The following is a 12,087-nucleotide window of genomic DNA, read 5'->3' on the forward strand; positions in this document are numbered from 1 at the left end:
TTAAATGCGCGGGGAAAACAGCGCTTTTAAAGAGACAGACACACTTTAAAAACATTAAAGAGAACTTGAGGAAAAAATGCGTAAAAAAAAAAAAAAAAAAAACCTACAAATAAGATTAACGTAACTGATTAAGTAAATAAATTAGAAAAAAATTAAATAATTACAATACAAATTTACATAGATTTACATAATAGCAATTAGAATAAAATGAAATATATTATAAAATTGTATGATCACATAGATTAAAAATAAATACATAACTCAAATAAAAACATGATGGAAAATCTCACGAAATATAAACACATGGTGAAAACTGCTTTTACAGAGACGTGTACTTTACAATCTTCTGAAGCATACTTTATTGTTATGTTCAACCTTTCCGAGCTGTCTATAAATGATTAACTATTTCAAACAACAGTTCTTCTCGATTTCATCATAATAATTTAATTATTAATTATAACTATTATTATTTAAATATATTAAAATAATTAATAATATATTACTTAATTAAATATAGATTAATTATAAAACGTATAAGTTTATATTATTAATAATAATAATGAACGATTATCTATTATCGTTTTAATGTATAATTACTTATTTTCCATAATGTTCATGTCGTTTTTGTGAGTTCATATTAATACAGACTCTGCTGGAGTCAAACAGATGCTAACCAGGATCAGAGTACTAGTTAATAATCCTCAGACTGCTTTTTAATTAAAATTATTTATTAAAATATTATTTTTTATTGTTATTTTATTATTTATGTGTTATTTGTGTTTTTTTTTTGATGTTTTTACTTATTTTTTTGAACAAAAACCTGGAAAAATACGACGCCGGTGGGCGGGGCTTACGTCGACGTCTCGCTCTGGAGGCGTGTTTATGCAAATGTTTGCGCTCGGGTGACGTCACCTTCCTCCTACGATTCAAACAAGGCGTTTTTGGAGCTTGATTAAATAAATGCTCTGCAGGATGTTTTAATGGTACACAGACCTCTTATATGCAAAAAGATCAAAGCAAAATTGATTTCTCACGTCATGAACATTTAATACGTAAAAAACCAATTACTTGGCATCTGTAACTACAAGTGAATAAACACATTTAGAAGTAAATAAATTAATATGAATACAATAATTCAATTAAATTTAGATTAACTTAATAAATATCTTGCATTGAGAAACTACTGTATTTTCCTGTTGACACTAAAGCTGCTTTGACACAAGTGCTATATACAGCAACAAGACATTAAAGAGAACCAATAAACATCAAACTCAACTGAAATCTTGCTCTTTTGTTGTTTTTGATTGCTTCCATTGTCCTCATTTGTAAGTCGCTTTGGATAAAAGCGTCTGCTAAATGACTAAATGTAAATCAAAAGCTTGCGTGTGCAAATATGAGACACTTTTTAGTAAGTGACGGAAAATGAAACATTTAACAGCTAAATGCTAAAAAGCACACAACCCATGTCTGTCTTTAAATACTGGTTTTATTATCACAGAAGCTGAATAATGTACCACTACAGAGAAGAACGAGGCTCCGAACGATGTGGAAATAAAGAGTGGAGTATAACAGCACAGCGACACACGACCAAAGAGACACACACGACCCAGACGTGACCGCCGGAGGGTGCCTCGCTTCTGTTTCCCGTCAGGGTTTGTACCAGCCGAGTCGCATTCAGAGAGAAATCAATCCCGATTCACTCCAGAACATGTCTAAAATACAACAAAAGCACATTCCCAGGTAACAACGGACCGTAAATGTTGAACAGAAGAGCAAACCTTGCCAACAGGGTGAGAAAAACAACCTTCAGAAGATTTCTCTTAATCCACCGGAGGCAGAAACTAAACTAATTTAGATAACATTTTCAGAAAACAAGACAATATATCTTAAGTCACTTAACTTGTCAAGTAAATGCATCCTGATTCAAGCATTTATAGATATACTAAAAAAAAAAAAAAAAAACAAGAAAAAGAAAAACACAAAAGGAAGAAAATCATTTTTTGCAGTGTGTGCTATTTTGGGACATCAGGAATATGAACTAAAACATGCTTTTAACACACTATCTGTGTATTAAAACATCTTTCACTCTCTAGTGCACTACAAGTGGTCACTAGATCACCTCAGATGTGTGTTAAAGAGCATTTTAGGTAATATTCACGGGGTCCCAAAACAGCACACTGAATAATCACTTTCAGTCTGTGAAGTACAAAACTTGTGCGCCTAAAGAGAGTACACTTATTATTTTGAGCCTTGAAGAGCAGGAGGACACATCCAATCACACGCAGAAATGACCTTTTGTACATCTGGAAACTGAAAGCAAGCAGATCACTTGATGAACGAGTCTAACAGCACATCGTGATGCGCAGCGCCGTCTGAAGCCTGTAGACGTCCGAGCGGTGTACACGCCGCAGACGGAGCGCGTCACGCAGGAATGAGAGGAGGCTAGTCTTCTTCCGAGGAATCCCTGTCAAAGTTGTAGGCCATGAAGAGAACATCAGGTCGAGCGGGGACCAGAGCGTGGCCCGGTTTCACTATCTGGAAGCCCAGAAAGCTGAACGTACGCACCAGTTTCACTAGAAGAGAACACACACACACACACACACACACACAGGTCAGTGCAGCACACGCAGGACACTCCGAGGTGTGTGTGAGCAGAGTGTGACGTACCACGATCGTCCCTGTTCTTATAGAAGCAGACGAACACACTGTCGACTTTCAGATGTTCTTCAGCGAACTCCAGCAGAGACACGAAGCTGAAACACAAACGCTTCCAGATTAATACAGCGATGGAGAGCACGGAACGAGATCTGACACGCTCTCCGTGTCTTTAGATGCCACGCGAGGAAACTAACATTCAGAAGAAATAAATCACAGCATCATAATCTATAAAAACACAATTTATACTGTGGGGGAAAAAAAAATTATTTTATTAAGGCACATTCTTTCTAGTTATTATTTAACTGTATATGTATTTTAATATAATTTACACACACATTTATTTTATTAATTTCAATCCCATTTTGTAAATTTATTATAATCTCATTTATTTAAATAATATTTATAATGTTTTAATCAATATTTTATTTCAGTATTTTTTAATCTAATATTTTAGTCTCATTTTTGTTTTATTGCACTGTTTAATCTATTATTTATTTGAAAGTCATTTGTATTAGATATCTCTCTATTATTATTATTATACATTTAAATTCTCATGTTTGCCATTTAATTTTAAATATTTTACCTAACATTTTATTTATATTGTATTTGTATTTACATCTTATATTTAATTTTTTTTTTTTAATTCAGTCTAATTTATATTATTTTATAAAATTTGTATAGTTTATTTAAATCTCATTTTTTACTATTTAATGTAATACTTTATTTTTATTGTATCTATTTAAATTTATATTTTTTATTCTATTAATCTTTTATTTAATTTTACATTTTACATAATCTATGTATGATCACGTTTCTTTTTTCCCCCTCTACACATTTCCAGGGACCCCCAGCACTCCCCTGTGGCCCCTAGAGGTCCCAGACCCCTACTCCAGATGTTGTGGGTGGTTGTCAGGGTGTTGCTATGGTGCTGTGTGTGGTTGCTAGGCGCTCACCTCTCTTTGCTGCCCTCTGGAAACGGTTCGCAGGGAAGCTCCACGAACAGGGCGGGGCCCCGTAGCACCGCCTCCCATTTGATTGCCCGGGAAACGGTGGGCCGGCTCTGGAAGTGCAGTATCCGGGGGCGACCGGCCCCAGCGGGCTCTTCGGTCACAGTCAACTTCCTGTCCTGTGGAGCCAATCAGAGGAAGACGAGTCGGTTAGAGTCTGTCCTGATCATCACGTCACATCTGTGTGTGACTCTAAACTCCTGCTGTTTGTGTGTTTGCCTGAATGATGCGTTTCTGTCTGGAGAGATCATTTAGTTCTAGTTAATGCTTCCTCCCCTTCCCCTTTGTTAAGTGCATCTCGAGTTACTAAAAGGTGCTTTATTTAAAAAAATTTTTTATTATTTATACATTGGTAATAATAATAATAATAATAATAAAAATAATAATAATAATAAATAAATAAAAATTAATACAAATTAACAAAAAAAATATATAAATATAATAAAAGTAAATTGTTCTGTCGATTAATTATTATTAATTTAATTAATTAATTTTATTTTAAATTAGTAGTTTTTTACATTATTTGTGTATTTTTAAATGTATATATTTTGATTTATATTTTTATGTATATATATTTTTTTTTTATATTTTATACATGCATGTGTTTGTATTTATATACACACACATCATAAATATACTATGTACACACATTATGTAAACAAACAGTTATTTTGGATGTGATTTATAAAGTATAAATAATACAATTAGATAAATATAACTTCCCAGAAACAAAATATTTTCATAAATAAATTTCGTTTTAAATTATATTTATTGTATTAAAAAAAAATAAAAAGCACCTTAAATACACAAATTCCTATGACGCACCCGTTTTCTGTTCAAACTGGTTTCTGAGTCCTTCCAAAATAATGTATTTGTCTTTTAAAAAACATTAAAATCTAATATAAACTGGCATTAAATCACTCTTGCCAAATGAACCGTGTGTCTGATGTCAGCAACGAGGTCAGATAAACAGTGTGAACCTGCTGAACATGCAGTGTGAGATGTGTGTGTGTATGTGTGTGTGAGAGGTGTGTGTGTGTCTCATGACAGGATACGACACGTCTGACGCACCACAACACGCCGGCCTGCTGACAGTGTGCTGAAGGGATGATTTTTAAAACCTAAAACACCCTGATGTTTACAGAGATGTGAGTGTTTCTGAGAACGACGAACACATCTGAGAACATTTACATTCTCAGAAGAGCATCTGACACCCGTGTTCTCACCGTCACCGCCGGACCATGACGGCTCCTGTGTAGTGTGCAGTGCGAAGGGTGAGGGGTGCAGTGTGCAGTATGTAGCAGGGATGCACGATATTATCAGACTGATGTCGGAATCAGCCGATAATGGCTTTAAATGTAAATACCAGCATCGGCCCGATAGGAAAAATGATGTCTTGCCGATAAGAGGAATATGTTAACTCACATGTGCTCAGGGTGTGCCAGTGATTAGATCACGTCTGCATTGTGGCTCATGCTTGAAGCAAAGTTTTGCCTGAATGGTGATTGGATTCACTGTTTTGGATCGCTGCATTTAAACTGACAATGCATGCACAGAATATCAGCTTAAATCCAATATCATGCATCCTTAGTGTGTAGGGTGCAGTGTGTAGTATGTAGGGTGCATTGTGTGGGGTGCAGTGTGTAGAATGCATTGTGTAGTGTGTAGGATGCATTGTGTGGGGTGCAGTATGTAGAATGCATTGTGTAGCGTGTAGGATGCATTGTGCAGTATGTAGTGTGTAGGATGCATTGTGCAGTATGTAGTGTGTAGGGTGCATTGTGCAGTATGTAGTGTGTAGGGTGCAGTATGTAGAATGCATTTTGTAGCATGTAGGATGCATTGTGCAGTATGTAGTGTGTAGGGTGCATTGTGTAGTGTGTAGGGTGCATTGTGTAGTGTGTATGTTGTGTTTATGTGTTGTTTGTGTTGGGTTGAGTGTGTTGTGTGGTGTATTTTGTGTGATGATGTTGACGGAGTGTAGTTTGTGGGGTGGTGGTGCCGCTGTGGATGCGTGATCCCGTGCTCCGTTCCCTCGCCCACCTGGGATCTTCAGAGGTGGGTGAGGGACATCGGAACACCACAGAGGCCCCGGACCAGTGGTACTGCTACAGCACAGAGACGGACTGAGAGAACACAGAACACAGCATCAGAAGAGACGTTCATCTGATCCGCACTAGAGGAAGTCAGCGAGCCGTGACGCACTGCTCTGAGTGTGTCTGACTCCAACAACACCACGAGAACAATCACACATCTCCACAAACAATCTACATTCCAGGGTTATAAAAACTATGTGCGGTTTCTTCTTCCAAAACAATTTAGGTTTCATTTAAAGCTATTTTTTTTTAAAAGTTAAGCAATTTGGGTTTATGAAGAGCCTTCTTTGTACGTGTATGGTATTTTTCAAATAAAATAAATAATTGCATAATAAAGAAAATGAATGAAAATAAATACAATTTAGATAAAAATAAGCAATTAAACAACATACAGTACTACTAGTGAGTAGAAGAAAAATCAGTAATACAAACATACATTATCAAAAAATATTTGATTGAAAACAAAACTCACCTTACGCATCACTTAAATATAGATTTTATTCATATTTTACATTTTATTTCAATAGTAATTTTAGGTCTTATTTTCATTAGCTTTTTTTAGGTCTATATAGTCTTAATTTTATTTCAGATTTAGATCTTTTAGAAGATCAAGTTAATGTTTCCTTGAAATCTACTTTTTGGTTTTGGTTTCATTTACTGATAATAACCCTGGCAACAGAAACTAAATATATGACAAACTGCATATGCATTTATAAAATTAGAGTTTAATTAAAAAAAACCCACTAATTTCAGTTTACAGATTATTTTTATACAACGGTTACGTTTATTAAAATTCTAAATCCTTCTTTAAAAAAAAATTAGATTAAACATTAATAAATACAAAATTGTCTTTTTCATGGCCCACAAAATTCACATGCATATGAAATGCGAAATATGAAGAGAGACAGGACACGGAGCATTTCTTACTGCAACATTGTCCATTCAAGTATTTCCGCAAACTTCAGTGTTGTTTTCATTTAAGTTTAACGCGTGGTGACGTCACCGAGCGCGTCTCTTACATTTACCTGAAGTTTTTATCCAAAGCGACTAAATCTTCAAGGTCACGTGGAGTCGACCCACAAAAACGAGTAATTAAGTCCTAAAAAATATAATAATTTAACTACTTCCGGTCATTCGAGAAATGTTTTCATACGATGACTAACTTTTTATACACACACGAACAAAAACAAGCATTATTATTATTATTATTGTTTTTTTTTTTTTTTTTTTTTTTTACAACAAATTCAACGCGGACACGGACATAATGTAATCTAATTTCGATACACAACACTATAAAATTAAAACACAGTACAGAATAACCAACACAAATATTTAATAACTTGAACACGCGGCGCGATCAAAGGCCCGAGGCGGGTGACGTCACGACGGCTTCTGTGACGTACGTGTGAAAACGAGGCCTTCGACGTCAGAGCGCACAACAACGCGACTTTATAACGAACTCAACACACTTAGAGCGTTAATCATTCCGTGAAAAGCGAAAATATAGTCATACACTGTTTGGTGTAAAATCAGAGAATAATCAGGTGTGCGGATGTGAATTTAAAGGGACACGTCTGTTTAGGCCACAGATGCTAGCGGATGATTTCATTCAGATGGATTAAACTGTAACATCCTAACATCACACGGACAACAAAACAGGGTTCCCAACACCTTTAAACCCCTAAAATATTATGTGACGCGTGTTAGCTGACAAAAACTGCCGTCGCAAATGTTGAACGTGATGAAAAACAGCTGCTAATATTAGCATTAGCCTCTCAGGCCCTGAGAGAAAATAACTCCCCGCTCGTTAATTAAAGCCAGCATCCCGCACTATTATGACTTTATATCGTTATATGAAGACTGTTCTTCCGATGTGAACGAGCTGTTAAAGGCTCTCACCTCCCCATCATGTCGTTCAAACTGTTACTGAGCGCCTCCATGGTGCTGCTAGTCTCACACGGTTTATTTCCTTCCTTCTCACGGGCGAAGCAATGACTGTTTAGGATCCGCTGGAGGTTGGATTTTACCATCCGGACTCGGGAGAGCTCACGGCGGCCTGTGTGCGCTCGGCTGCTGTCGGCAGAAAGTGAGGAGCGCGGAGGCGGGGACGCGACTAAAACACCATCCGCGCTACTACGGCGAAGGCGCGGCTCGTGGATATCCGTCGAGCCGTGATGGCTTCCGGCCGGTCACGTGGTTGGTTAATATTCAAAAGGTAACGGGTTTAGCGAATCGGCTCGGTCGAATGGGCGAACGCGCGCTTGCGTCATTAATATTCATGAGCTAATCCTTCGCCATAGTACGCGTGCTCGTGCGCGTTTGTTCAGCGAGTGGAAAATTACTGAGAGGAAGCGACTCTGCTTCTGCTTTCGAGAAGTGAACGTGTTGTGATGTCTGAGCACCTTATTTACATGCATCTGAGACAGAGAAGGTCATGCTATTGACAGAGAAAGTTTAGAGAGGATACAAGTTCAAAATAATATATATCATTATTAGTTTATAACATTGGTAACACGATTAACACTTTATTTTAAGGTGTCCTTGTTACATGTTACATGTACTTACTATTATAATAACAATACATTATGCATAATTACATGCAAGTAACCCTAAACCATATAGTAGTTAATTAATATTACTCAGTACTTAAATGTATAATTACACTGTAACAAGTAAAGTGTGACCTTAATATTTACTATATTTAATAATGTTAGTTACTTTAGGTGTGATTATATTTTGTATATGAAACCATCATAGTAGTAAATTCTCATGTTTTTAGCTGTAAACATGTGCACTTGTTTTGTTTTTTGTATTTTATATTTTTTATTTTATCTTATTACTTGCCTTACTTTCAAATTGTTTATCTCGTTTTTCCTTTCTTGCAGAATTTACTCTAATTTACTAAGACAAATTCCTGATATCAGTACTTAGCAATAATCGTGATTCTGATTAATATTCATATCCAGTGTGATGTAAATCATTGGCTTCGCTGCAGAAACGGCTGGACTGGAGGCAGATCTGCTGATTAGGGGTTAAAGGTAAAGAGGTGTAATTAACATTTATGTATTTTCTGGTTACAGTCACGTAGCTCACATTCATCACATACAGCACACGTCATCCTCATCACACTCTGAAGACAGAAGACGATTCGTAGGACCAAAATACTCAAAGTGTATATTTCTCAAAGTGTATATTTAATAAATAAATGTATTTTTTTTTTTTTTAGTTTTCTGTTTGTTATGTTTTATTCTGTTTGTTTTATTTTATTACACTGATGTCATGATCTGTGCACGATAATATGATTCAATACTTGACCTGAGCCTGCTTACTGTCAGCTTTTACAAACAATTATTTATTAGCTTTATAAATATATATATATAATATATAATATATATATACTATATATATATATATATATATATAGATATATAGAGAATATATATATATATATATATATATTTCATATTTTCATATTTTATTTAATTTAAATTTTTAATTTTTAACATTATTCATTTAGTGTGGAATTGTGTGTGTAAACAATAATAATGCATAATGCACACATAATTAAAGTAAAATCCAAGGGTTCACACTTAGTTAAACATAGGCTACTCAATGCATGTAAAATTAATTGATTGATTAATCAATTAAACCATGAAAATAAATAAATAAATAAATAAATATATATATATATATATATCTTTTTTTTTTTTTTTTTGTTTTGTTTTTTTTTTTTATTTTTTTTTTTTATTTACGTTGAAAAAGTTTTAAAATAGATCCAAATGCATTTTTGTAAGTGAGAAAAGCTTGGGTTGATTTTTAAGGCCTCACATTTACGATTCCACGGTTATTAACATCGGGGAAAAGTTTTTTAGTGTTATAAATGTGTTTCCTCTCCATATTTCCCCCTCATTGATCGTGGTCACTGCGCATGCGCAGTAGTTCTGCGCTTCTGAGTCAGTGTGCAGCATCTCACACGAGCAGCAGGTGTCAGTGTCACACAGAGAGTTCATGAGCTCTGATGATGAGATCAATCATAGCAGGGCGTGTAGAACCGTGTCACACTGCAGCATCAAACCCAATCATGCCATGATCGTCTGAAAGGCAGAGACACGTTACTGTAGTTCCAGTAAATCACTTCAAGCTCACAAACACAAGGAGAAACTGAGCAGATTCCCACAATCACACATTCATACGAGACAAGACTCCACGTCTCCTGTTGACAGCGGTCAGGAGGCTCATGTGTGGCCTTTATGTGTTTAATAACAGCATATCTTCATCTTTGTGAGGTCAGATGATGTTCATATATCCCACGGCTCAGTTTTATACTTCTACACTCTTAGAAATAAAGAAGGAGTTAAACAGGTTCAGCTATAAACACCTGGTTCAGCTTCGTGAAAAATGGCTTAATTTGTAATAACAGTTATATTTTGCATACACTAGAGATTCTGAGTTTGGAGAATGTATCTGAGTCATATAAAAACTGAAAAACGAATGAGATTATTAGCCTATTTCTCTTTGTTTTTTAATTGTAGTATTAAAAAAAAGTAAAACTTTAAGAAAAAAAATCATGAAAATAAATTAAACGATTAAATAAATAAAAATTGGCAGCATTTTAAAGTTTTACTTTTCACTTTAGCTCTTTAGCAAATAAAACACATTATTTAAAATATATATACTTTATATAATACTTCAGTTAATAAAATTGTTTTTGCTAAAATGTTTAGGCAAGATTTGTTTTTTTTAATTTGACATGCATATAAAATGTCCATGCAGTTGGACTACAGTTTTAACATAAACTAATAAACGTAATGTGATGCATTTATCGGTCATAAATAAATGAAACCGTTCAGATTTCTCTAATAATCTGAATGCTTTAGCACCACAACCAGCTTTACATATTTATCATCAATAAATCCAATTTTGAGAGCAGAAACATGCATCATATTAAGCTTACTTGTGATAAAACATTATAATCCAAATTTTATATGCAATTCAAATATATAAATCTTAAATTTAGGCCTAAAGATGTTTTGAGTCTAAAGAGAATCAAAGCAAGAAGTTCTTTAGAGCGGCTCTTTTTGCGTCTGTGTTTATGTAATTCACCAAATACAGTCATGATTCATTATGAAGTTAACCAGGTATAAAAACATCTTTCTCAGAACACATCCAGGTAAGGACTGAGGGAGATCCCGCAGCTTCACTTGTTGAATCCAGCGAGTTGAGACTCTCTGTCAGACGAGAAAGATCCGCTCGGAGTGTGATTCATCAGCTCTCCGTCAGGTCTCAGTTCATTAGTCTCTTCTGGAGCCTCTATTGTCTGCCGGAAGCGTCGAGACTCAAAGCAGCTGAAGAGAAAAGCAGCGAATGAAGGCCTTTGTCCAGCGGCTCGTACTGGACCTTCGGGAACGGCATTCCATTGGACGGAATTCCATAGCAACACATTCCACCTATGACAAAAGAGCTTGTGTGTGTGTGTGTTTCTGGAATCACCGGGCAGATTTCAGGGAATCCAGCCAGACGTTCCCAGGATCCAGAGTCGAACTTTTGTGAGCCAAGCAGCAGACAATCAGGAGTGAGTCATAATTTTATCAGTCAATCCTTCATCCTCACATGCACTTTGACCTACGTCTTCAAGGCCATAAACACTGAATATCAACACTATAATACACAGAGTTCATAATCCATAATAACACTTCCTTCAGTGAAAAAGTGCATCTCCTGTTGTCTCTCACATACTTGTTTAGCGCTGTTTAAACACTGCTTGATCTGTGCAGATTTCTCTCCTGATTCACACCAGAACACTTTTTCACTGGAGGAAGTGTTATTATGGATTATAGACTCTATGTATTTGAGTTAAAAACATCTTAATGCTGGATGTGTTTCATCTTTTGTCTTCTCCAGATGTTCACTGATGGACTGGAGTGCTGTGGATTACTTGTGGATTATTGTGTTGTTTTTATCAGCTGTTTGGACTCTCATTCTGACGGCACCCATTCACTGCAGAGCATCCATTGATGATACACTCATGCAGTGCTACATTTCTCCAAACCTGATGAAGAAACACACTCATCTACATCTTAGATGAACTGAGGTGCAGTTTTTTTTTTTTTTTTTTACTGAACTATTCCTTTAAGAAAATTCATTCACTCTGACACAATCAGATCAGTAATATGTGAAAATATTTGACACTTTATTGTATGCTGCAGAGGTCTGACACACAGTATGTTAATAGAGGACGTTACAGCACATATGTGTGTTTGTCCAGTGTCTCGTTTCAATTAAAACATCTTAAGACTGAAGGATGCTGCATTTCTGGCGTCTCCGAA

At 35.5% G+C, this 12,087-nt stretch overlaps 1 protein-coding gene across 1 annotated transcript; it reads right to left on the reverse strand.

Moving 5' to 3' along the window:
• Nucleotides 1-1,468: 1,468 nt before the first annotated feature.
• On the reverse strand, nt 1,469-7,899 carry LOC109046406 (ornithine decarboxylase antizyme 2-like). The gene is made up of 5 exons (XM_019064158.2): nt 7,661-7,899; nt 5,641-5,791; nt 3,612-3,784; nt 2,668-2,753; nt 1,469-2,573 (listed from the first exon to the last, which is right to left on the reverse strand). The coding sequence occupies exons 1-5, from the start codon at nt 7,789-7,791 to the stop codon at nt 2,443-2,445; spliced, it is 672 nt and encodes a 223-aa protein (XP_018919703.2). The 5' UTR covers nt 7,792-7,899; the 3' UTR covers nt 1,469-2,442.
• Between the last annotated feature and the right edge of the window lie 4,188 nt (nt 7,900-12,087).

This window comes from Cyprinus carpio, chromosome B21 (genome assembly GCF_018340385.1).
Source record: "Cyprinus carpio isolate SPL01 chromosome B21, ASM1834038v1, whole genome shotgun sequence".
In the NCBI taxonomy this organism is placed as follows: Eukaryota; Metazoa; Chordata; class Actinopteri; order Cypriniformes; family Cyprinidae; genus Cyprinus; species Cyprinus carpio.